The sequence below is a fragment of the Phyllostomus hastatus genome, unplaced genomic scaffold (genome assembly GCF_019186645.2).
Source record: "Phyllostomus hastatus isolate PE091 unplaced genomic scaffold, TTU_PhHast_1.1 phas_contig_283, whole genome shotgun sequence".
NCBI classification, from domain to species: domain Eukaryota; kingdom Metazoa; phylum Chordata; class Mammalia; order Chiroptera; family Phyllostomidae; genus Phyllostomus; species Phyllostomus hastatus.
In genome coordinates, this window is record NW_025333833.1 from 1636120 (window position 1) to 1662438 (window position 26319).

The window sequence follows — 26319 nt, forward strand, 5'->3', positions numbered from 1 at the left end:
CCCCCCTCTGACACACCAGCTCCGGCACTGCCGAGAGCCGGCATGTTATTTTATTATCCGTTCCTTTGCTTCCTCGGAGAGGGAAACGTCACGTAAACCTGTCACATGCACAGAGGCCGGGCCAGTTTCCCCAAGCACTTCCAGAAAGGTCCCCGGCCCCTGGGCCAGCGCAGAAGGGCGGCCCCTAACACCCACGCAGAACCCCACTCAGGAAAGCCGAGGCCGTAGAAAGGTGTCTTTATTAGAAGCGTCACGCTGTGGGGACAGGGAGGGGACGGGGAGGACCGTGGGCAGGGCGGGGCCACACACACCTGCCCGGGGCGGCTCAGGTGACCTGGAGCGGGGCCTCCAGCATCTCCATGAGGAAGGTGTCGATGGGCGTGTCCCCGATGAGCTTGAAGAAGAACAGGTGCTCCAGGCACTTCAAGCCGATGGAGCGCAGGGCGGGCAGCCGCAGCAGCAGCTTGGCGAACCTGCGGGCGGGGCCCCCCGGGACGCAGGTCAGGGGTCAGGACGCCAGCGGACACGCGTGGCCACCGGGGCAGGGGCAGTGACTGGGGTGGGGTCCGCTCTCTGGACCTTCTGTGTGGAGGAGGGCGCCCCGAGGGGGCGAGGGAGCCAGAGAATCTCCCCCACCCCGGGGGTGTCAGACTCGGGCTGGGGCCGTCTCCCCGGAGGCGGCGGTCAGACCCCGAGACCTCTAGGGAAGCTTCCCAGGACACAGGCTGACGTGGGAATTTTGGCACTCCCTGAAGACGCGTCTGTCCCTACCCTCACGCCGCCGGGACACGCGGCGGCGATATAAGAAAGGCAGATCGGCCCCAGCCGGACACGGAGGGGCGGCGGCGGGGGAAGGGACAGGAAGCGAGCCCCCAGGCGAGGCTCCTCCGTGAGAGGGTTTCATGGAATTCGGCAAAGGGAGCAGCTTCCCTATGAAGCGCGGAGTCAGACTAACTGTGAGAATATGTTTTCACTCTAAAAATGTCGGGTTTATTCTCTGTGAACTGCTGAGTGTGCGGTTCTGTGGCTCCTTGCCGTCTGGGCTGGGTTTCGGAGCTGAGAGGGGGGCTCACGCACAGTCACAGCCCCGGGACTCGGCCGAGGCTGTCCTCGCTCGCTCACGGGTAGGGAGCAGGGGGGCGGCGGGCTTTGGAGAGGCCTGCTGTGGGTGAGGGGACCGGCCGCACCCTCCTGAGCCGGCCAGAAAGCGGAGCTCAGCCCGTGGCATGCATTCTGAAGAGTGTCCACAGGGTGGCAGCACGCCACCACCCAGAAGTGGCCTCGCCCCACGCGCCACCTGCCTGACGCAGCCGCTCAGCCTCAGGGTGGTCACCTTGGGTCCGCACCCAGGGACACCAGGGCCTCGGCCTCTGCCCCCCCTCACTGAGCTCCCAGGCTCTGCCGGGGGCCAGGCAGCCCCCTCAAGGGAACACAGGTGGGTTCCAGAGTTTGTCAAATGACAGCCGCTGGAAACCAGCTCGGGGCCACCAGGGCCAGGGCTGAACAGGGCAGGGCCCGCCCGCCCTGGGAAATGCTACGGCGTCTCTGAAAACGGCCGTGTGGCGTTTTTCAGCGTCCCGCCCTCAGAGGGCTCAGGGAGGAAGAGGGGACACCACGGTGCGTGACGGACGGGAGACGCGAGACCCCCGCTTCCCCCGGGCCAAGGCCTTCGGCTCGTCGTGGGCAGTAGGGCCCACTTGGCCGCGGTCGGGACGGTGGCGGCCGCCTCACCTGCCCGGCTGCTCCGGGTACTTCTGCTTGGTGTAGGCCTCGAGCGTGGCGTAGACCTTCTCCCGCAGCGACTCCACCTCCGCGGGGTTGGACAGACCCTTGGCGTCTGGAAAGCACGGCCGATTTCAGCTCCGGGGGCGCCGTCCACAGAGGCCGCCCCCACCCACCCACGCCAGCTGCCCCGCCCCGGGAGCTCCCGGACACAGGCTGGTCGGGGAGCAGCCGGGAAACACACAGCCCTCGCACCCCGTCGACCCCCAAACTCCTGCCGCTGACTCCCGGGAGGAGCGTTCTCTCTCACCCGCGCCAGGGGCTGAGGCAGGCGCCCAGGTGGCTGCGTGGTTCACAGGGCTCATCCACCAACCACGGCGCAGCGGGCGGGGCTGCCCACCCCGCTGGGGGGTTCTCCTTGCTGGCCTGCAGGGCCCACCGGCCGGCCCTCTGGCCCCTCCCTCACTGCCCCTTCTCAAGTCCCGTCTGAATCTTCCTTCCCCACCCCCCCCCATCCGCTCCCCACCAGCCTTGCCCCACGCCCGGGGGTGGGGCTCGCTCACACCTGGCACCCAGCCCTCCCCGCACATCTCGGGTCCCGTCCTCTGAGCTGCACGCTCACAGGGACCATGGCCTCCCGGACACTAGTCCCGGAAGTCTCCCCGCCAGCTCAGACGGTGACGTGACATCCAAACACAGAGTCCTGGTCCCTAGCAGCCCCGATGGCCCCCCCTCAAGAAACGGGGGGGTCCTTTTCCCCAGCCGTGCAGGGAAACGACACAGCAGCCCCGAGAGTCGTGCTAACATTTACCACCTGTCCTTCCACGTGGGCGCACCTACGTCTCATCCATCGGCAAAACCCCCGGGTTTGCCCAGCAGTCCCTGCAGCATCTGACCACCTTTGACCCCCTCGGTCCTCAGTCCTCCACTGGTCTCCCCAGTGGCCCCCAAACACCCACATGCACGCACACTCAGGACTTGTCAAGATGGCACTGGGAGGGGCAGCAGTGCGGGGCTGACCCTCCGCCCTCCCCAAGGACAGTGTCCCGGCCCCGGTCTCCTGTCTCGGCTGAGCTGGAGGCCCGGAGGACGTCGGCGCGCTGGGGCCGCCGTGCACAGGGGCCGAGGGCCGCACCGTCACCTGGGTTAAACAGCACGATGGCCCGCAGGCAGCCCAGCTCCGACTTGTCCATCTGCATGTCTTTCATCTTGGAGACCAGCTCGGTCAGGACTCTGCACGGGAGACAGGGAGAGGCCGTGAGAAGCCCAGGTGAGGAAGTGAGCGCGACCAGCACTTCTCAGGTGCCCACCCCATTTCCAGCCGGTGCACCAGGTACGGGGGGCACAGAGAGGGGTGAGCTGCAGCCCCGACCTCGGGGCGTCACCAGGTAACTGGAGGGACAGACACTGAAACACAAAGCCACGCGAAGGCAGGGACGGCCATCGGCCAAGTCTGAGGGAACCTGGCGGGAAGCCGGTGGCCTCTGGGGGCTGGTCCTCGCACACACATGCATGCACGTGCACCCACATGCATGCACACACATGCATGCACCAGCACATGCACGCACACACGCACCAGCACACGCGTGCACCCACATGCATGCACCAGCACATGCATGTGCGCACATGCACCCGTGTGCATGCACACGTGCACATGCACCCACGTGCATGTACCCACGTGCACACGCACACACACGTACCCACGTGCATGCACCAGCACATGCACCATCACACACATGCACCCACGTGCGCGCACCCACATGCACACATGTGCACATGCACCCACACACATGTACCCACATGCACATGCACACACAGGCGTGCTGGGGGCAGAAGGGACACCTGTCGAAGATGGAGCCCACGCCGGCGCTGTGGGCGCTGCTGCGGTGCACGTGCAGGCCGGTGGCCAGGAGGATGCCGTCCTGCACGGACACGGAGCGGTGGGAGAAGGAGGCGATCAGGAGCTCGTTCCAGCCTGCGAGGACCAGAGGGGCCTTGAGGGGACCCGGCTGCCATCTCACTTCACCGACCATCATCCACCCCGCGGCACAGCCCCACGGAACACAGGCAGGGCCACAAGTCCGGGGAGGCTGAAGGCTAGTTCTGGGCGTCAGCACCGATGAGTGCGGAAACAGAGGGTGGGCCTGGGGCCCCTGTGGGAGCTCTGGGGCCCCCCGCTGTCTCTCCAGCGCGGCCCAGAGGGCGGCTCGACGACAACCACGCTATGCCCCCGTCAATCAACACACAGGGATTGAACACGTGGCAGGTCTCCAAACGTAAGAGCCTACAGGCAGCACAGACGCGAGCAACTGGGAGACTTACCTCGTCAGCGCGCGGCGCACAGCTGGGGCGGACCACGGCCCCTTGGACTGGTTTTCGGGCCCCAGGGGGCACTGCAGAGCGGCAGCCCCAGGCGCGCCCCCAGAAGCACGGCACCCCCGCGAGGGCCTTTACCTGCGCGCAGCAGGATGACCTGGTCCTCCAGGGTGAGGTCCGAGAAGTGCGGGATGCGCTTGGCCCACTCGACCAGGGTGAACAGCTGCTTGTCGGCCGCGTGGCAGATGTTGGTGACCGGGTCGCTGGTCTGCAGAGGGACGGAGCGCCGGGGGCGGGTTCCAGGACTCTCGCTCCCCGCCCCCCACCCCCACTCCAGCCGCACCCGGGAGGGGGGAGCTGGGCAGAAGCCCGGACCACCTACTGAGTTCTCCATGCTCCCGTCCCCATAGGCCTCCGTCTTCGGCTCCACCGCGAGCTCAGCCTCCAGAATGCGCTCCACGGGCATGTCCTCGTGGCCAGCGCCGCCGGCCCCCTCGGCCTCGCTCTCCGCCCGCTCCCGGCCCCGCTGCCTCTCCTCCTGCACGGCTGGCGGGCGGAGGACACGGAGACGTCACCGCACCGGACAGCAGCGGGAAGCGGGCCCCCGCCCAGCCTCCTCGTGTGTGTGCGTGTGTGTGCGTGTGTGTGACGCGGGTGTCACCTCGGTGCTGAGTCGGGCGGTCGTGGTACGCACAGGGACGCGGAGACGGCAGAGCTTGGGCTTACACCGCCGGTGTGGGACGGCGGGGGCCGGGCGCACACCCTCCCCAGCTCACGGCGCTCACAGCCCCGGGGAGTGGGCATCCCCTCTGCCCATCAGCACTCCCCCCTGCCCCCCTCGGCCCCCACGCGACCTCCAGCTGCCCCTGCAGTGAACTGCGGGCAGGCGGGGCCTCAGGGGCAGGCACGCTGCCCCGCCCCCGCCCCCCTATCTGGCCCCACACGCGGTCCTTGGCGTTCCAGTCCCATTAGCTCTGCCCCCAGCGCAGCCGCCCAGACAAGCGTCACCGGCTCCAGCTTGTCAGGGCCGCATGGGGGTCGCATAGGCAAAGGGATGGAGGAAAGTCCCGTGACACTGCGGCCCCCACGGCTGATTCGGGGGCGGGAAGGGAGCGTGGGCCCCCACCCCGGGGGCTGGGATGACCTCAGCCCCCCCACACTGACCGTCCCCACCCAGGCCCAGCGCGGCCCCCAGCGCCGTCCAGGAGGTCAGGAGGACCCCGCCCGGCCCGTGTCCCCCCCCCGCTGTGAGGACAGCGCCCCTGCGTTACTCTCCATCCCCCGGACAGCCAGGGCCCCCACCTGCCTGTTCCCAGAGCAAGGGTGGGATCGGCATCAGCACATTTTTTTAAATCCCAAGACTCAGGAAACGGTAGTCCAAAAACCACAAGTCCGGCGTGAATGGACCAGAATTATGCCTATTTTTTAAGTCAGATTGGCAAAGAATATATATACACTTCGGTGGGTGCAGAATCTTAGTAATCAGTGCATGTGTGCCATGGGATGAAAAGGAGAGAAGTCGTTTGTTGCTTCAGAGCAGTCTTCGGCGACGAAAGCGTGGTTTTCCCGGGTGGACCTGAGACTTCTCTCCTCTGTCCGGGGGAGACGGCCCTGCGGACACCCTGGCTCTCTCTCGCCGACGGGCGGGGTCACCGATCCGGTGCGCTGGCCGTCACGGTGGCGGGAGCCCCGTCCGGGGGGAGAGAGGACCGCGCCGCCGGCTCACTCCCCCTCACGGTTCCGCCCCGGAGGGTCCCCGGCAGGAGGCCCCCGAGGGTCTGCAGGGAGGAGGGTGGACCTGACCCTCTTGCTCCGGCTGCTCTCCGGCCGCGCTGTCACGACGACGCGACGTGGGAAGGCAGAGGCGGAGGCAAGACAGCACCAGGGGCCGGGACCGCGGTGAAGGCGGACAGCGCGGTGAGGACAGAGAGATTCCAGACCACTCCGAGGGAGCGGGGGCGACCCCGCCCACGGTGGGAGGCGCGGCAGAGGAGGAGGGGAGTCCCGCGGGAAGACGGCGTTTCCCGAGCCGGGGCATGTGGTGTGACGAGCAGGCGGGGCAGGCAGGTAACCAGAGCCCGGGTTTGGGTCCCTCGATGTCAGGGGGGCCGTCCGCCCGGGCCCAGCTGCGAACTGGGCGGGGAGCAGGCCCTCGGTGGGCTCCACTCGGGTCGACGAAGACCTGGTCCCTGTCATGGGGGGCCTCAGAAAACCCCCCTGTGAGCCCGTGTCCTCAGCGGCCACATGGTTAGGGTGGGGCCCACCAGGTTCCGAAGGATACTCCCCCCCCCCCCGGGACACACTAAGCTTCCAGGGACGTCACTGGTCTCCAGGGCAGCCTCCCCTGTCCCCAGGGCTCACAGGCTGTCCTCCGTCCCCCGTCAGTGAGCCCCTCTCCCCGCACAGCCCAGCCCCGCAGGGCCCAGCAGGGCCCAGCAGCCCCCGGACGGACGGACGGACAGAGCAGGTCCGAGGCTCCCCCTCCCCGGGGAGCCTGTGGAGGGGGAGTTGCCATGGACACAAGGAACCTGGCGGAGCTCCCCGGTCACCTTGCTGCCCTTCAGCTGCTCCGTGGGGTTGGGCGGAAAGGCTTTTCCGTCTTAGGAAGGAACAGGAAGCACCTTCGACGGTTTTCCTCGCTCTGCCACAGGGCAGCTGACCCCCACCCCCACCCCGTACCCAGGAAGATCTTAGGGTGCGCCAGGGCACCAGGGTTGTCTCTCTGCAGACATGGACGGCCAAGGCTGCGGAACCCTAAGGCCGCCCACCCCGAGACCACGACGCACGCACACCGTCGCAGGGGACCCGCAGCCGGCCAGGCTCACGGGAGCCCAGGCCCTGGGATCCGGGGGCTTCCCCGGAGGGAGACGTCGGCCGCACCAGGGTCAGTCTGCAGTGTCTGCATGGGGGGCGTGCAGGGGGGCTCCAGGCCCCCGGGCTCTCAGACTTGCAGTCTGACCACCTGAAGGGGCCCTATGGGGCCCCTCCTCCAGGGCGGATGCGGAGACGGAAGCCGCCACTGACCCTTTGCTGTGGTGACACGAGTGATCACAGTGCTCGAGAAACCGCCGTCCGCGAAGTCCCCTCCCAGCCGCCGCCCCCGGAGCCCGGGCCCGCAGGCTCCGCCTACCTTCGCGCTTCATGCCCATGACCAGGCACTTCTGGTAGCGGCAGTACTGGCAGCGGTTGCGCTGGCGCTTGTCGATGAGGCAGCCCTTGCTGTCCCGGCAGGTGTACAGCAGGTCCTTGCGGATGGTCCGCTTGAAGAAGCCCTTGCAGCCCTCGCAGCTGTACACGCCGTAGTGCTTGCCTGCAGGGGGCGGGGCCGGGGGCGGGGCCGGGCGCTCAGGGCGCGGTGGCACCACCCCCTCCCACGGGAACTTCCCCCACCCACCCCCCCGAGAGTCACCGGGGCAGAAAGCGGCACCAGCCCAGCGCCCCAGCCGGCGCCCGAGTCCTTCACGCCCAGACGGGCCCCGCACAAGGGGAAGAGGCTCAAAGAAGATGGAATCGGCGAAAACACTCGTGTCTGCCCCTGGAAACAGCTAGAACCCTGGGGCGCTAGAGACAAGCCTGCCAGAATAGGAAGGGGGTGCGTCTTTCCCGGGACAGCAGAGACAGCTTTCTTTAGTTTCTCTGGTGCTTTTCTAGTTCTTCAAAATTTTCCATAAATTGGGACATTATTTTCAGAATTATAAAAATCATCGTTTTTTTTAAATCATCCCCCGAGGCTGTGTTTTTATTAGTTTTAGAGCAAGAAAAAGGGGGAGAGAGGGAAATATCGGTTGGTTGTCTCCCATTTGCACCTCAGCTGGGGATTGAACCCACAGCCTGGGTATGTGCCCTAACTGGGAATCGAACCTGTGACTTTTCTGGGGTACGGGACGACACTCGGGCCCACTGAGCCACCGGCTCAGAGAACATCTTTTCTGTGATTAGAGAAAGTGTATCTTGTGACCACCAGCCAATCAGAACAGCGTCTCTGTCCCAGGTACACACCCCACGCGGCGACTCCGGAGGGAGGGGCTTCGGAGAGGTTCCCTATCAGTCCAACCCTCAACCCCGAGGTCCGGCTTTCGGTTCATCAGGACTCGCAGCCGGGGCCCCAGCTGGCCCATCCGAACGGGCCCCGGTCCGTCCATCGGGAACCGAGCAACGGAGGGGCCGGGCGGCCGAAACTCCCGCGGGCCGCCCGCGCCCGGGGCGGCGGGGCGGGGCCTCCGCGCGTACCTGAGGACCGGTCCCCGCAGATGGCACAGATGTGCTTCACCAGGGACCCCGGGCTGGTGGACGGGTAGCTCAGGTTGCCGACCCCCGGGAGCCCCGGCAGGGGCTTGACGTCTCCGGAGAGGCCGGCGCTGCTGACCACGTTGAGCTGCAAGAGGGGACGGGAGGCGATGACGCCCAGAGCTGCGCAGGCAGCCCCGGCCCCCAGGGCCGAGGCCGAAAGCCACCAGGGCGTCCTCGAGGGAACGCGAGCTCCGCTGCGAGAAGTAGTTTCCGAGCAGAGAGTGTCTGAGAAACGTGTGGCCACGATAGGAACTGGGGGGAGGAAAAAGCAGGGACGGGAGGTCTGAGCCCTGCGGGGGGCCGGGCCCGGCCCAGCCCGGCAGTCACAGCACCCCGGCCTCTGTGCTTCGGCTCCTGGGACTCACGTGTCCCTCCCGTCGGAGCTAGAAACCCGCACAGCCTGGCGCACCCGGCAGGAGGCCACGGCCCGAGTTTCAATGTCGTGTTGGGGGCTGAGGTCGCTCCGGGAGGGGCCACGGCCCTCGGGCAGGAGGCGGACCCCAAGGGAGCCGAGGAAACTCGCACATCCGCTCATCCGGTCGGCAGGCAGACACCCCTGAGCCGGCCGGACACAGGCCGGTCCCCCGGAGCCCCCGGTGGGTGCAACGGGAGAGAAGAGAGCATTTCACCGGCCGCCGAGGAGGCGGAGCCAACTGCCCAAGCGCGTGAGAAGCGGGGAGAGCGCCCCGGCCGCGTTTTGGAAGGAACCGGTGATCTTCCCAGGGAAGCACAAAGTCCAAGGAGCCGGAGACGGTCGCCTCTGTCTTCCCGGGGCCCGTCGGGGCCTGGCCGGAGCTGGGGAGCCGGCGGTGTGAGCGTCCGAGCCTGTGACCCTTCCGGGCACCCCCTCTGCTCCCCGAGTGCACCCCTGTGGGCGTCAGCCCCCGCCACCCACCCGTGTCCCCCGGGGAAGAAGCCGCTGCCGAGGGTTTCGTGCTCGCCCAGGAAGACGGGCTAGCAGGTTCCCAGCTGCAGCAATACCTGGACCCGAGGGAGCAGGCGCCCCGGCCAGGTGAGGGAGACCCGTCTCTCGTCCCTCGAGACTGCGCAGTGTCATCGAGGACCCAGGACGGGCACCAACATCGACAACACGCACGAGAAAACTCAGGTGAAGGGGGTGCGGGGCGATTAAGTGGCCCGAGGAGGCAGCTGGTGACGATGTGGGGGTCGACGGGAGGCCCCCGACTTCTGCACGGCCCCTGTGAACTGTGAGTCCCTGTCACCTAATCAAGTGACCGCACCGCTCGCACAGAACCACAGCTGGGACGGAAGGAGCGATCGGTAAAGCGTAAAACACGACAGAGCCTCACTGAGCGAGGTTCCTTCTACGTTTGGTGGCTTTTCAAGTCACCGAGCCAGTGTTCACCGAACACAGGGGTGGGCGGGGCTGCCGTGAGCAGGCAGAAAAAAAGGCAGCCTCGGTGACCGCGCCGGGCCGGCTGCCTGGCCGGGGACAGCGGGTGGGGGCCGGGAGCCGACAGGCCGCCACCGGAGGGTGTGGGCGGGGGACCGAGGCCTCCACTCTCCGCCTCGGGCAGCAGCGCGAGGAAAGCCCACGCCAGCGGTGGGGAGCAGCGGTGGGGACCGGCGCGTGCCCACGCCCCGCCCACGGCCCTGTCTCCGTCCACGCCCACCCTGTGGACTTGCTCTGGAGAGAGAGCAGCTGCTGTCTGCAACTCCGCCGTTCGTCCGTTCGGCTTTCGTGTGGTGTGCCGGCGTCACGGTCACTGCCGCGACGGCACAGACCTTGGCCACCTGACTCAGAGCTCGGCCCGGGCCCAGGGCAGGGTCTCGGGGAGCGTGCAGCCCGAGGGCCTCACGCACTGGCGTCTGGGTGGTCGGACTCCCTCTGCAAACCGTTACCATGTCTCAGAGCCTCCACACCCTCTCCCTCCTCACCTGTCCCCGGGAACCCACTGACACGAAGGACGTGAGTCCACCAGCTTGGGCAGGAGGGGAGGGGCTGCTGACCGTGGTGGGGGGAGAGGGCACCTACCTGAGAGCTGGGCGGGGCCACCAGGTTGACCCCGGGAGGGGCCGCCAGCGCGCCCGAGGGCGGGCCCATGGCCGACGTGATGACGCGGTAGGGAGAGCCCAGGGCCGCCAGGGGGGTCCCCACCGCGCTCAGCGTCCGAGGAGCGCTCCCGGGGGTGTCCGTGTAGCTGGGGTGGCTCTCCATGGGCTTCCCGCTGGGCAGGGCTGCCGACGGGCTCATGGACGGGGAGCCAGAGTGGCTGGGGGCACCTGTGGGGAGAAAGTGTGGGTGGTGGAGGGGGCTGGGGAGGGCCGACTGGCCCTGTGGGGTTCGCCTCCTGGGCCCGGCCCTGCCCTCGGTGAACCAGGCACTCGCCCCCTTGGGGAGCTGGTAGCACGAAGGCCGGCGAAGAGCAGGGACGGGGGAGGGCTGCCCGGAGCAACCGCGCTCGCTGACGTGCTGGCTCTCCGGGCCCCACCTGCAACCACCATCAGGGGCAGGTCAGCCAGGGCCACGGGGCCTGCCCACGGGTGCCCAGGCCTGGGCCACTGGGGCCCGGGCCAGGGAACACGAGCCACCACCAACCCCCAGGCGTCAGGGGAAGGCAGCAGGTAGGCAGGCCGCTCCGGAGTCCCCGGCCTCAGAGCCATGCTGCCGCCGTGACAACAGGCTGAGCCTGCGCATCGGACACCCACGCAGGCGTTGTGGCCGCAGCGAGCACCCACGGAGGTGCCAGGGCCTGTCCCAGGGGCTGGGACGCAGAGCCCGAGAGCACACAGCTCTCCCGCCGCCCCCTCCAGGGCCACCACCGATCCGTCCCGTCTCCAAGTTCAGTTTTCCGCTCCCACGGGCAGACACCGGGGCTCGCCCGACCGGGACGGCGGCGCCAGCCTCCCGCTCGCCCTCCTGTTTTCACGGCCACGTGGGAGCCACCATGGCCAGGACCTGAAGGTACCGTACGTTTGCCCGAACCCTGGTTTCTGGCGCAGACCCGAGGTCAAGGTTTTCTCTGCTGCTGCCTCTGGTCCGCGGTTTGGTTCCACGAGCCTCGGCAGCCCCTCGGCCTCGCTGCTCCCGGGCACCTGCCCTCTCCCCCCTCGGGCCCACCGCCGGCCGCCCAGGAAGTGCACCGCTCTGCACCCGCACAGTGGGACGCTCCTCGTCAGACGCACGCTTTAGGAAACTAGCCCTCTCTGATGGGGGAGGGCTGGTGGGCTTTCCCTCGTGACTCTTCCACGCTCCTGGGCCCCCCCCGCCCCCCAGGAAGGCTCCCCCCGCCCCCGTGTCGTGAACACAGAGAGGACAGGCTGGTGGCATCTACAAGAAGCAGGTGCGAGTGGCGGTCTGGGATCGTCGGGGTCCGATCCAGGAGCCCAGTTGTGACTGGGCCTTGTCAGGCTTTCCGGCTCTCAGAGGGTCGCCAGGAACCACAGCCGCCGAGACTCTGCAGGGGGCCTCCGCCACCGTGGCGTCTGAAGTCCCCGAGGGCTTCGGGGCACCGGGGCGGCGGGAGGCCAGTCCACGGGAAGACAAGGCTGTGAAGCCAGATGCCGCAGGCTGGATTTGAACCTCCAACCACAGATCCCATGTCCACCAATGGAGGTACTCGCGGCCTCTGGCCCGGGGGTAGCAGCCAGGATCTCTCTAGACTGGGACGGTGCAGGACAGGGGCCGTGGCTGGCCTGGACTCCGTGGCAGACCGTGGGCCTAAGGATTCGGCCGGGCCAGGCCGCCGGCAGAAGCTCCATGATGGGTGGCCACTGCTGACACAGGCAGGGGTGGGGACACAGCACGTTCATAGCATTGACCTCTCTGAATCGCTTAGGAAGTAGTCGCAGCTCTGGCCCCGAGAGCCCCTGCCTCGTCCCAGCCACCCCCGCTCCCCCAAGGCCCCCGGGGCTCCTCATGGTCCGGAACGACACCCAGGGGTCCTCCACGCCGATGTGCATTCTGAACGCCCGCTGCCCCACTGGCCGTCACCGGGTTCCAACCCCCTCCCCCGGCTGCACCACGGGATGCGCAAAGAGCATCTGCTGACTAATCCAGGCGTGGGCGCCTTTTTTTTTTTTTTTACTGTTGCTCATTAATGTAAGTAACCGTAGACAGAGTTCGCCCATAGAAACTATTTGCCTGAGAAATCTATGTCTCTGGTGTTGAACCAAATGCAAACCTCCGAAATCTCCGAATAAGGAGTTGTGTGTGTGTGCTGAAGAGGCACTTGTTGAGAAAGAGGAGCTGGGCTCTTCCAACTACAGAATTCTAACCAAGGTGAGGGAGTTGCTTAGCAACGTCGTCCTCAGCCAATGAAAACAAAATGCCACGCATGGGCCTTTCTGATTGGCTGGGCGGGAGCAAATGGCCTTAGCGGTGGCGCCCGGGCAGAGAGTTTGCTGTCCCATTAGCAACCTTGCTCGGGATGTTTCGTGCCCACCCAGGGGAAGGGGACAGAGGGAAACGCCCACAGGGGGCGCCACCTTTCCGGCCCTGGAGGGACGTGGTGCCCAAGCCGGAGGACCACAGCTATCCTCACACCCCGCCTGTGCTCAGGCGCTCGGGGAACCCCCGCAGCCTCGCCCTGCAACACGCAGACAGGCCGCTCCGCGAGGTCGGCGGGGCCCTGCCACCTGAAGGCCCTGTCCTGTCACCTCCTCCCCGAGCCACAGCAGCAGCTAACGTTCGGCGAGCGATCACCGTGCACCGGACACGGCTCTAAACTCCTTAGGTACATGGTCGCGTTTCGTACCCACAAACGTGAGGCTGGGACTCCTCTCGCTCCCGGACAAACGCAAACGTTCGGGGACAGAGAATTATATGGCCTGCTCACGGGGGAATGCTGACAAACGATACTGCTGGAGTGTGGCTCTCAGGGAAAAGCAGCAGGTGCGGGTTCTAATCCCAGCCCCGCCAGGAACCGACTGTCTGGGCGGCCCCTTCTTTTTAAATCTGCAAAAGATTTCTTTGGGGGAAGCAGAAATCTGGACAAAGCATGTTGAGCTTTTTAGGAAAAGCCTGTGCAACATTTCGTTGTTTCTTCCTGATACATTGACAACCTAGAAACAAGGAGGGAAGTCTCTCGTTACGTGACTTGAAATACCCTGCTGTGTGAGGTGTAAGCTGCAAACTTGGCGAAAGTTAGAATAAGAAACAAATGATTCTAAAATATGCAAAAACCCTCTAAGTTATAGTTTTCTTGGTACATATACAGTCGCTATAAAACATTTTTCATTTAGAAAAAGCGTTCTTTTAAATTTTTGTGAATCTCCATAGGCAAGTGGGAAAATGCATTTCAAAGACCCACGGCAGGCAGAGCACCCCCCCACTCACCCCCGTGGGGAGAATGGGCTGACTCCCGCTGCTCCCTCTTGACCCCCCCCCCCACTGGATTTCCGCTCCCCTCCTCCCTCTCCCAGTCAACCAGGGCCCCTCTCCGGACTCTGACCTGGCACTTTCTGACAACCACCCTCCCCGTCCTGGCCCAGCCCCTCACCACAATTCCTTCCCAGCTTTGGCTCCCTCCTCAGGGCTCCCCACTCAGCCCAGCCCCCCTCCCCCCGTCTTCCGCAGGAGCCAGGGCGCTGCAACCCGCCTTTTTAATGTTTTTTAATGTTCGGATGGTTCTCTGCATTTCCAAGGGCACTTTCACACGGACGTCTGAGCTGCACAGCCCCCCCCCCGCCCCGAGCTTGGACAGGGAGGGCTGGCCGGGCCACAGAGCTGTGCTTGAGGACATGCCTGCAGAGCCAGGACACCAGGACCCGAGACACAGGAGCCCCAGGGTGCGGGCAGCGGAGGTGCAGGCTGCCCCTTCCAAGGGGAGCCCCTCCATGGGGACATGAAGGAAGGAAGACCCTCCCTGTGCCCCAAGCTCCACCCCCAGGCCACAGGCGGGAACAGGAGGATGCAGAGTGGCGGATGGGCCGACCCCTGCGTGCAGCACTGACCACCAGGCGGCCAGCCTTTCAGAGTCCACAGGGGCAGCTCCGATTGCCCAAAGGAGGCCTGGCGGGCTGCCCGTGCAGGGTGGGGGTGGGGCCACAGCTCCCAGTGCCGGGAAGAGAGGGTGGGGTCCCCCTTCCCCTCCCCTCCCCACCTCCCCCTCCCCTGAAACCTGGAATGATGGAGAGAGTGAAAAGCAGGCAAAGATTGATAATCAGCCTCATTATCACCAACATTATATATAATTATAGCAAAACCTCACTCATCTGGATCAATTGAGAGAAAAATCCATCTAAATTCATGACAAGTTGGCAGATTACTTTTAAATTACAATTTTATTACTTCTAAGTAACACACGTGAAGAGTTTGTGTTTCAAGTACCGAGAGCTAATGGTTATTAAGTGGGGATTTTATAAAATCTGCTCTAAAAGACTCCTTTGTAATTAACACCCCGTTAATATGCTAATGACGCTCCTACCGTGCTTTCTAAATTGCTTGAAAACAGATGCAATTTAAACAGGCTCAACACTTCTGCAATCTTATTTGCTTAACCAACCTTTTGGGGATTTATTTTTATTTATTTTTTGATGAATGAGCAAATACAAACCTGTTCATACTATGACAATTTAATCACCCTTCCAAGTTAATTACGTCATAAATTAATAAGGCCATACTGCTTTAGGTTGGAAAGCAGACTTTTGAGACTTGAAGAACCACCTCGTTTTATAGAAGAGAAAATAATTCCAGAGAGGCGGCCGATTTGCTCGAAGCCACACCAAGCAGAGACCCTGGGTCTTCCTGCTCCCAAGTTCAAGCTCATTTCACCCCCTGAGTGCCACTGCCTTCCAAGCCCACGACGCCTTCTAACGCCATGCTGCTATTTTCCGTATCATCTGGTTCAGTAAAAAAAAATATTTGTTGGGCGTTTACTACGCGCCAAGCCCGTGCCGGGCACGGCAGAGATGGGGGTCCCTGCCACGAGAGCCCCGGTCCTGTGGCCACGGTCACTTCGTTCACACTCCAGACGAGCTCGGAGCGGTCAGTAAGTCCGGAACCGTCCCCACGAAGGTAGGAGCCAGGTCCAGAAGGTTAAAGCGAGCCCTCCCCAGGGCCTGCTGTGAACGCCCGCGGGCCGGGACGCTGAGTCCAGGCCAGCACAATGTCCAGCCACGTTTCTGCGTGCGACTCACAGCCTTTGGCTGGCACCCCTCCCCGCCCCCCGCCCAGAACCAAATTATGAACCTTGATGGGAACCTTGACACTGTCCCTAACACGTGAGAGGCATGGGCGGACAAGGGGCGTCCCCACATAGGAAACAGCCCTGTCCCTTATAACCATTTCAAAACTATATGCCCCATAGCAGTCGGTCCTTCAAGATGAATGCCAGGGAGTGTTTCAGGTGTGTGCTGAGGGTGCCGCCCTCCTTGTTCCTGGGGTCCCCGGACGCCACCGGTGCCCACAGCCGGCTCCGGAATCCGACACCTCCCTCCCTTTCCGTCTCCCTGCGCTCGGCAGCCACAGGTCCTCTCCGGAGCCTCTGACCACGGGCCGGCTCCTGAAGACTGCCCTCATCCTAAAATAGTGAAGGAGGCCTTGGCTGGGCAGCCAAGTGGTTAGAGGTGCATTGTCCCCATGCACCAAGGTTGCAGGTTCGATCCCTGTCAGGGCCCATACAAGACTCAACCAGTGAATGCATCAGTAAGCGGGACAGCAAACTGATGTTTCTCTCTCTATTCTCTCTCTCTCCTCTGTCTCTCTCTGTGTTTCTCTCTCTCCTTCTGTCTCTAAAGTCAATAAATTTAAAAATTCTATACAGTGGCCAACGTCTGTCCACTCCAGCATTACCGTCGGGTCACACACTCAGCCGCATTCATCCTCAGGTTCAGGCCTGCGTACCTCGGACCCATTCACCCAACCTGAGCCCTAAGGAGCATTCCCAGAGGTGCCTGCTCTCCACACAACCTGCAGGCTGGAGACTTTGTAACTAGTTCGCAGCTCCCTGCTGCAGACTGGAGACTTCGTAACTAGTTTGCAGCTCCCTGCTGCAGACTGGAGACTTTGTAACTAGTTTGCAGCTCCCTGCTGCAGACTGGAGACTTTGTAACTAGTTCGCAGCTCCCTGCAGCTGAACGGGGACGGACTGACCGGCACCTGCCCCAGAGCGGGGGAAACATCCCACATATTTATTAGGCGTGTTCGCTGCCGCCGCTCTGCCTTCTTGCCAGTGCTTTTGGAATGAAAGGTCACAAGCCTTTCCATATGTTACGTTCAGACGTGAGATTCTGAAATCCCCTCTGGGGGCTGAGCTGCTCTTGAACTTGAAGCTTGTGCTGTCTCCCTCGCCCCCGCTCAGCCCCAGCCTGAGACAAAGCCGCCTGGGTGTCCCGTCCGTCACGGGTTGGAGACCCCGGGTCCCGGCTCTCTTCCCGCCAGGTCTCCGGAGAGGGCGGGGTGGCTTTTCAAAGTGGAATTTTCGGGAACTGAGGCAGAACCCTGTCTGGCTCGCCTCACTTTGCCGGCCCCTCCGAGCACACAGCCCGACACTTTCCGACCAGACGACCTCCCCTGGGAAACACCTGCCAGCGACATTCCCGCTGAACTTACCGGCGCTCCGGCCGTTCTGAAACGGGGAAGGGAACTAACTGCCTTGCCTGTGCGCTCATGATCCTCAGCCTGTATTTTATGGAATCCCCACACCGTGCATGCAGTTAACCGGGACCCCGCTGGGGTGGGTAGAGTTGTTTTACCTAAGGGTGGGGGGAAGCTCTCTGGCTTAGACCCCTCTCTCCTTCCTCCGCTGGGCAGGGGGGGGCAGTGTGAAGACCACAAAAAGCTACCGGTCCTGGGCAAGCCACGCCTGTTCCCGAGGGTCCTCCTCTGTGACTGAGGGGCCAGGTGACCCGCAGGACCCTCGGTCTGGCTGTGAAGATTCGGCTCCGGGGCAGGAAAAAGCAGGAAGAGCCAGCACTGGGGATCGGGCACCGGAGCAAAACCAGCAAGGGGAATGCACGTCTCCAGAAGGACCCCCGGGGGCTGGCAGCCTGCCCGCAGGCAGCGAGCCCCGTGCCCGAGGGGACACGGTTTTGCGCGGTGACGACACAGCTCTCCCGCTAGGACAGACCCGAGCACCGAGGCAGCGGCCCCGTCGCTGGCCAAGACCAGGGTGTTTACTCTCCCGCCCTTGAGAGGAAAAGTCTGCCGACCCCTGCCCCAGGAGGGGACGTGGGGTCCCACGCATTAGAACAAAGTGGGGCCACCTGGAAAGCCCGGGCCTGTGTTGATTAGGACGCCCAGGGGCCAGTCCCCTGACCCCCGCCCAGGGTTTCATCCATTCCATTCGCTGCGGGAACTTGTGCTGGAGAGAGCGGAGAGCGTGAGGGCCCCCCTAGTGAGCCGGGAGGGGCGCGGAGCAAGAGTGCCCCTGAGGCTGGACACTGCCTGGTGAAGGGGGCGGGGCCGAGGACAGCTGCCCCCATCACGGGCGCCGGTGGCACCTGCCACACAGCCTTGGCAAAGGGTCCGGCCCGTCGTCGGTCCCTGGCAAACACGGGGGGCTCTTCCCGCTCTGTGAGCACCGCCACACCGGCTGGTCCCGGGAGAGCCACGCAGGCCCAGGCGTCCCGGAGAACAGACCGCACCCCTGGGTCCCCGAGTGCCCTGCTTCCACTGAAAGGGAGAACGACCAGGCTCCTCAGGGAGCTCGGGACGTCCCAGCCCGTGGTCTGCTGGCTGAGTCTCCGCGGACCCGCCGGCTCCAGAGCGAGGGGCAGCGGGAGGCGGGCAGCCCTCGGCCCTCTGCCCACGGCCTCTCCCCCACTTGCTGTGCGGCTCATGCGCGGGAGCTCTCTCCCTCGGTCAGATTGCAAATACTTCAGAAAAGAGTTTACACTAAACGTCTCCTTCCAGACCTCATGCATCACTGCTCCTCCCTGCAGAAGCCCTCACTCCTGACCGCTCACAGGACGGTGGCCCCCCTCGGCCACCCACACGCGCGCAGAGAGAAAACCGTGTTCTGGCATGCACGCGCACACACCATGCACACACATCCACACCACACACACATGCATCTACCACACCCCACACACCCCGTCGTATTGCCCACACACACACACACAAGCGTCTCCAACTCAGACCAGGGTCCCCTGGGTCCACTCTCGGGGGGAAAGGACCGTCCCCCTGATGGCCAGGGTCGGGCTCTGCGAATCAGGAGGCCCCCAGAAGGAGGCACCAATGACTCTCCCAGGCTCGCCGTGGCCCCGGAGCGACAGCTCAGCTGTCCTGTTCTCCCCCTGGAAGGACAGCCCGGGAGTCTGCAGCAGGGGGCGGGGCTGGGGCTGCGGGGCTCCTGAGCCCTGGGAGGGGGGCCGCCTGCAGCACCCAGAGCCAGGCCCAGGCGCAGAGAGGCCCCGAGACGCAGCTCAGCGGAGTGGGCTGTGCAGCCCGCCGCGTGCTTCCAACCCTTGGCTGAGCCCCCTCCCGCTCCAGGGCCTCGGACACCGACCGCCCCGGCACAGCCCGCACCTGCCCCTGCAGGCGGCCGCGATCACGCCGGCCCCGGCGCCCACGCAGGGGCTGCCTGGAGGTTTGAGTGAGCCGAGCTGCGCAAGAACTCACAGGGGTGCCGCGAGAAGGAGCCCCTCTCCCTGAGGCCTCAGGACCCTGAGGGTCAGCACAGGGCCGCACCAGGGACCATGGGCTGTGTCTGCCGTCTTCCCACAGGCGACCGCTGGCTCGTCCCGGCAAACGGGGCTCTTCCCGAGCGGCTGGGACAGCCGGGCCCTGGCAGTGAGGGCGAGGGTTTCCTCCTCGTCCCAGGGCAGGGCCGGAGCGGGGACAGGGGGCCCTTTGCGGGGCCACTGCCGCCCAGCCGGTCACCACCCTTCGGCCAATCCGACCGGCGGCTTACTCTCTGAGGCCCTGGTGGTCCGGCAGCTGGCGGGTGAGCGCAGCCCTGGACGCGAGTCCCAGGTGTGTTTCCCCCGGGGGCCAGGCTGGGCCCCTGGTGGTCCCCGCACTCGTCCCCGGGGCCCCTGAGGCTCCACCTGCTGACGGCCGAAGGGGCAGGGGAGACGCCCCCAGTGGGTCCAGGAGGGCCGCCACCCCGCCACCCTGGGGTGCAGGCGGTGGGAGGCTGCAGGGGACACCATCTCCAGCCCCCAGGTGCTCCTGTCCCCGTGGTCCCGCCGCCACGGCAGGTCCCCCCACAGACCTCCGGCCCACGGGGCCCTGGCATCAGCCTCAGAGTCGGGGCCCCTCTTACCTGGCCCAGGCCAGCACAGCAAGCAGCTGCACAACGAAAGGAAACGACGTTCTCCTCTCCCAGCACCGAGCAGGCAAAGCCGCCCCCGGGGACCGGGGACCGGCACCGGGGACCGGCCTGGACGCGCCCCTCCCCCCCCCTCTGTGGACCGGCCTCCCCCCTTCCAGGTGGCCTCTCACCCCCCACCGAACCGAACAGCGGGGCCAGCACCAAGACCAGCCAAGTCTGCGGGTCTCCACGGGTTTCATTTCACACCCCCCCCAGACTCCTGAGTCGCCTTCCGCGGGAATGTTGGGTTTTCCAATCACCCGGCACGTTGGAACCGAGGGGACGTGGAGGGGGCGAGTGTGTTCCCTTTTTTTTTACCGAGAGCCCAGCACACAGACGACGGGACAGGCGCCGCCTTCTCGGCATCGGCACCTGGAGTGTTCACGACAGTGGGGGGGGGCTATGAACCCCACTTTACAGACGAAGACACCGGGGCTCAGAGAGGTGCGGCATCTTTCCTACAGTCCCACAGCTGGTCGGTGAAAAACTAGAAACCAAACTTTGTCCCCCCTTCCTCCCCCCTCCCTCCCCCTCTCCCCCTTCGTCTGTCCCGCTCTGGCCTACACCAGACTGGAAGAGGTCGGTATCTATCGGTCTGAGTCGGGGCTCTCTGAAAGGGCTCCCCCTCTCAATGCCCCCCCCCGACCTTGAACTAGTCCCTGCTGTCCCTGGGACCCCTGCTGACACGCCTGCACAGTGAGGGGTCTGACATGCCCCTGAGGGCCCCTGCGTGCCCGCATTCCAAGGCACAGCCTGGCAGCCCCCGAGTGTCAGTCTCGGCCTGCCCTCCCCAGCCTGTGCCTCAGCTCCCTCCCCGGTCTCCCCACCCTCAACCCTCCTGTGCACCCCAGCTGTCCCCGAGGGTCTCCTTGGCATTCGAGGAGCTGGAGCCTCCCAGACCGTGGGGACCCCGAGAATCTGAGGGGGGAGCTTGAACTTTGCCACCTGAACTCAGAGGGCAAAGGGGACAGGGCAGTGAGTGAGGCCCAGGTGGGAGCTGTGAAGGCCTCTCACCCCCCGGACCCGGCTGCGCGGCTGCAGACCGGACATGCGGTGCCCGGCTCACAGGGTCGGCCACCGCCCTCACCGGCCGTGTCACGAGACGGGCCCCCACAGCCTGAGTGCCACCACTTCCGGGAACGCGCCCACAGCCCCCACCCCCTGCGTCCAGGCAGCAACCTGCACGGATTTCCACGTGCCGTCGCGGGACCAGCCCACCTCACCCGAGGGGCAAAGCCCACGTCTCAGCCCCACCTGCACCCCGAGTGCCTAGCCCTGCGCTTGGCTCTCCACCGCGCCCCCGTGGCCCTGAAGGAACGAGCACGCCCCCGGGCCTAACACCCTCCCCCGGCGCAGGCCCCCCCTCGGCCTGGGAGTCCCCACGCAGCCCCGCTCACAGCGCGCCTGGCCCCGCGGGTGTTCCCGCCTGCTGTGCTCCAAGTCGCCCCACACGCGCGGGAGGTCAGGCGGGCAGGGGCGTCTCCGCAAACTTGACAGGAATGTCTGCTCTGGCCTGCCCGCCAGGACAGGAACGGCAGGGCTCCCAGAAGCACCAGCTGCCCAGGGAGAGGCCAGCCGGTCAGCTGTTGGCTGGGCGACTGTCCCTGAATCCGGGGACCTGGGAGCGCGTGTGCCGGGGGGTGGGGGCCGCCCCCGCACAGCTCCCGACGGAGCTGCAGCCGGCACGGCCCCTCGTGGACGTGAAGGCACTGACCCCTGCCCCTGCCCCTGCCCCTGCCCCTGCCCCTGCCCCTGCCCCTGCCCCAGCCGCAGCACTGGGTTCGGGGCCAGCGGGGGAGGGGACCAGAGGCTATTAGCAAATCAAAGGGGAAGCCAACAGGAAGGAAAGCAAGGTGGCAAACGAAAGCGTCACGTTTGCTTTTTAAAATCCCAATTCTGGGGGAATCTGCTCCTGAATACGACAGGCATGCCCTCCTCCAGGAGCGGCCGGGGGGGCCCTCAGCGGGGGCAACACTGCTTCTCCCTTTCTCCCCGCGGCCAGCCAGCGGGTGAGCCGCAGCCCCCGCCACTCGCGTGAACTCCGCACTTCCACGCCCACACAAACTCGCGGCCGGCCGGCCGGCTGCAACAATGTGTCGTCCCAGCTCTGCCGCAGGTGTCCCGACGACGACTCGCTGCCCCCAGTGCCCCCCTCCCGGCTCCCGGCCGCCGCTCCCCTCTCCCCCACTCCCCCTCTCCCCTGCACGGGCACACTCCCTCGCACGCACCCTGCACACGCCGGTCCACAGACGAGATGCCACACTAATCCCGCTGGCTTGCCCCCCCCCCGCCCCGCCACCGCCGTGTCCCCTCCCTCCCCGCAGACAGACGGTCCAGAGGGTGCCGCGCTCACCGCCGAAGCCGGTGGGGAACTTCATGAAGTGCGAGTAATTCCCGTACATGTCTCCTCTTCGGCTCCTCGCCCTCTGCGGGCGGGCGGCTCCGAGCCCGCGGCCCGGGCCCCAGGCACAGCCCCCACCGCCCTTCAGCGCCGGCGACCGAGAGTGGTCATCGCCGCCCCGCGGCCGGGGGCGCGGGCTGGGCCGGCCCTCCCGGGCGGGCCAGGAATCCGCCTCTCGATCCGGGCGGCCACATAGCGCGCTGGAGCCGGCGACCGCGGCAGCTGGTGCCTGTCAGTAATCACGCATAATGCCGCCGCCGCCGCCGCCGCCGTCGCCGCCTGAGATCCTGTTGCTAGTTTGATTAACTCGGGGCTGGGCTGCTGAGTGCCAGCGCCTCTCCCAGCGCCCTGCGGTCCCCTGAGGTCCCCGCCGGCGGCGGGGTCTATTATCTGGGAAGCCGATCGATGTGTGACCGCCCCGCAGGAGGTCAGGGGAGCGGGGGAGGGGGCCGGGGATGGCGGGCCCTCCAGGTGCCTGTTCCTGGACTTGCGCCCATAGAAATCAATGGGGTTTTATTAAAATGCATTTTCTCGCTCCAGCTGCCCTCTGTCCGACACTCTCGCTACTGGATCTGAGACCGGCCGTGGGAGGTGGGGACTTGGAGGAGAGGACAGACGGACCCCCAGCGACGGAAGCTACAACGGAGCAGCCCCGGGGTCCAGTGGGCACTCCTGCGCCCGCCAGAGGCACGTGGTTCTCAGAGGGCAAGGCTGACCAGGGTCGCTGGGGGCCGGGCCCACCTCACAGGTGGGGAGGGCATGCGGGCCCCATGCAAGGGTCCCTCGCTGACCTTCCCCAGGCAGCGGCCTCACCCATGTCCCCCTGGCAAAGCACCCCAGGGTCCTCCCCGACACAGACACTCTCCCGGGTGGAACCGACCCACAGATCAGAGTCCATGTTCCCCCTTGGATGTCTGGGTCTGTGATACTGCTATTCGGACAAGCTGCTGCTCATTGTACTCTTGAATACTTCCAACAACGGGGAGCTCACTACTCTACCCTTCCACTTCTGGACAGTTCTGACCATGAAAAAGCTTTTTATTGAGCTGAGTCTGCCCCTTCTCCCGAGAGCTTCAGCCCACAGATTCTAGGCAACTTCCTGGAGCCACACGAGAGAAGCCTGCGGGGGTCGTCACCGTGGGGTCTTCAGCAAACTCAGACACAAGTCCCCAGGCCCACGGCGCCGGGTCACCCCTAAGCACGCTCACCCCTCACCGTCACGCCATGAACCGCCGAGTGTCCGATGCATTCACGCCCTGCCCTCTCTCTCCGGAAGGACTTTAATTTACAGAGCTGCTCTCACGGCCGCGATAGTCCAGACAGGGTGCAAATCTTCTCCCCGTGGTGTGCGTTGGCAGGGCGATGGGGGTGCCATCAGCACCCCCCGAGGGGCTGAGCCCCTGAGGGGCTGGAACAAGGACCCAGCCAAGGACAGAGACAGCCAAGGAGGTGAGCCCCAGGGGAGAAGATCAAGACCCCGCTCGAGGAGAACCCAGGACAAAAACTAAGGACACAGGCGGGAAGATAGCCAGGAGCATCGGCCCCATGTGTAAACTCACATAAAAGCAACTCCACAACCGCCCCCCCCCAGGTTCCGCCTCTTTTCTACACATTCTCCACCCCATTCTCGGACAGTCAGCCCGGAGGCCCCCATGCACCCCCTCCCCACATTCCTCTGCAAAGAAATCGGGGTCCACCTGCCCTCCCAGGCCTCTGGGGTCCAGCTCCTTCTGTCCGGTGTATTTCTAATTCCTCCCTCCGCTCAGAGCTTCTGACAGTCCGGTGAACTGTTTTCCACCTGTAATCCAACTCGCGGACAAAAATGTTGCCGAGGGCATAGCAGGGACGTCGCGCAGCCCCCACCAGAACGCCCCTTCGCTAGTGCAGTGGACCCTCTGTCCCCCCGACTTCCAGAGGCGCGGCCTGGAGAGGGCGGCTCTGCAGAGCCAGCACCCACGCAGAGCCAGCCGCGCCGGGCTGAGGCCCGGCTCCGCACCTCACCACCGCACCACACCGGCGAGTGGCCGCGTCCCCTAGACCGCCGCGACCACAGGGGCTCGTCGTGAGGGTCATCTGCACACGCCAACCACCTGGACAACACGGAACACACAGTAAACACGGACAAGCTCTTCCGGTGAGGAGGAGGAGGAAGGTGATGTGTCCTCCTCGCCTCCGTGTGCTCCCTCGTAAAATGACAGGGCAGGGCTGGACGAGGTCTGAGGTCCCCTTCGACCTTAAATTCAGCGCAAACTCGCCCAGCACCCACTCCACGGCGGCCCGTCTTCTCCCCGGGGGTCCTGGAAACAGTCCTCACTGAAGCGCAAGCCGTGTCCTACGTCCTACGCCCGGTGGGGGAGGCAGCAAGTGGCTCCGGCGCACTTGGCCGCTGGCCGGGGTCTTCCAAGCCCTCCCAACCGTCCTCCCTAAGTCTGTCCAGAGCCTTGCCCAAGGTCAACATCATGTGGACCCTCACGCGGAGGTTGGAGGTGGCATCTGCCTTGCCGTTTTTGCTGGGGTAGGTGCCTTCCTCGCAGAACAAGGGCCAGGCTCCTCGGCCTGGCGCGGGGGGGCCTCCCGAGTGACCGGCCTCCCTGGCGAGCGCCCTGGGGCGGCCGCTGCTGGGCCCACACACCCACAGCTCCGTCCCCGCCCGGCCCCGCGCCCTGGCCGGCTCACGCACGCTCCAGGGAAACACCCACCCACGCCCCGACCTCACTGGGGTTTCTGGGCTTTGTTCTGCTCTCGAGGCGCAGTGGTAACACCGCACGTGTTTTGTTTTGGGTGGGTTCAGGGCTTTTGTTTGCTTCCTACTGGGAGGTTCTCGCTCTACACAGACACGGGAAGGAACACGTCCCTGCTGTTTCCCTCCCCTTTCTCGGGCAGTCCCCTCCGGTCTGGACACCTCGCTCACGGTGGGAGCACAGTTTGTTCATCCCGCCTTCCGGTTCACTGCTCACGCCACTGACCTTGTCCCGCCTGTGTCACACAGAAACTGTTCTCCCACGTACATGCCAGTACATGTACATTCTCTCACATACATGCTAGTACATGTGGAAACGCTAGTAGGTGGCCAATCAATATTTTTTTAAATAGGAAATGCTTGGTATGCTTCTACCAAAGCTTCCCTTGTGATACCTGCCACATGGTTTATCGCCCCTTCACAGGCCATGAACTTGGCCTGAACGGCAAGAAACAGGAACGTGGCTTTTGTGTTTAATCCGCGTGTTTTGCATGGCACCACCGTGTCTTGTCCCGGACCACTGTTGGCATAACAACCTGATCCTCTCCTAAGCCCTTCCCAGACAGCCACTCCGGCGTCTCCAGCTGTCCCGGAGTCCTCACGCGGCGTCAGACACACGGCCAGACACTCGGGGCTCGGAGTGGGAATGAGCAGATTCCGTGGGCAGGACGCGGAGCCGGGCTCTGGGAGGCCCGGGCCTCCTTGACGACGACACGCCCTGCTCTCACTGGAGCTGCCTGGGCCTCGCGGGAGACGCAGGAGGCGCGAGTTCTCGCCGGGGAGTGGGACTCCGCGTCGGCCCGTGTCCGCCGTCCAGCCCGGTGATGAGAGCACGGCTTCACCGCCGGTCGTGCTCGAGGCCCCGCTCCTTGGCTTTTGCCCGGTGGCGACAGAAAACAGTCCTTTGCAGCAAACGGGAACAAAACACAAAGTCACGTTATGTGATTCTTGCCAACGGGCCTGAGATGGAAAATCCAGATGCAAATGTCTCCACGCTGTTGGTCCAGATTAATACTTGTATGAGTGTGCAACAGCATGTACGGTTCTGGTGGGTCTCCCCCAGTATTCCAGTTCCATGGGACAGACCGTATTTATTCCGGTTCCGTGGGACAGACCGTATTTATTCCGGTTCCATGGGACAGACCGTATTTATTCCAGTTCCGTGGGACAGACTGTATTTATTCCAGTTCCGTGGGACAGACCGTATTTCCCGATCTCACCAAGGAGGGATTTGAGACCCACGGCTAGGAGCCCGGGGAGGGGGACACACAGCCACTCCACAAGTTCGACCTCAGTTCTCCGTCTCTCTCAGCGCAAAAGTGACAGAAATGGCCGTGAAATCCCAGCTCTGAGTCTCAGCCAAGGAGCCTCTCCTCAAACAAAGATCCTTCTCTTATTAATAATATGTTTCTGTTACATGTGTGTGGGTGGTCTCTGTATTTTTTTTTTGGTCTGGCATGCATTTATTCAATTATCATTCAGCCGACACTTAGGGGACCTGTTTGCGTGGCGGCCGCAGGGGGACAGACCGAGGGAGCAGATGCGTGGGGGTCCCCGACCACAGGGCCGTGCGCGGTCTGGCGGCAGAGGGGATCGGCTGCCAGCCCGTCGGCTCAGACACAGCACATCGG

At 64.7% G+C, this 26319-nt stretch overlaps 1 protein-coding gene across 3 annotated transcripts in view; it reads right to left on the minus strand.

Annotated features, from left to right (window-relative positions):
• Positions 1–221: 221 nt before the first annotated feature.
• RXRG (retinoid X receptor gamma) overlaps positions 222–26319 on the minus strand; it is a 97871-nt gene continuing 71773 nt past the window's right edge. For 2 of the 3 annotated variants that reach the window (XM_045838637.1, XM_045838638.1), the window contains exons 2-10: positions 10325–10572; positions 8269–8413; positions 7169–7348; positions 4421–4584; positions 4177–4306; positions 3565–3697; positions 2864–2955; positions 1732–1837; positions 222–473 (exon numbers count right to left, since the gene is read on the minus strand). In XM_045838637.1, coding sequence (XP_045694593.1) covers positions 326–473; positions 1732–1837; positions 2864–2955; positions 3565–3697; positions 4177–4306; positions 4421–4584; positions 7169–7348; positions 8269–8413; positions 10325–10543 — 1317 coding nt within the window. In that variant the 5' untranslated portion in view covers positions 10544–10572 and the 3' untranslated portion in view covers positions 222–325. Of the gene's footprint in view, positions 474–1731; positions 1838–2863; positions 2956–3564; positions 3698–4176; positions 4307–4420; positions 4585–7168; positions 7349–8268; positions 8414–10324; positions 10573–21900; positions 22204–26319 lie in introns of those variants that run through there. The other variant, XM_045838636.1, reaches the window with a different exon arrangement.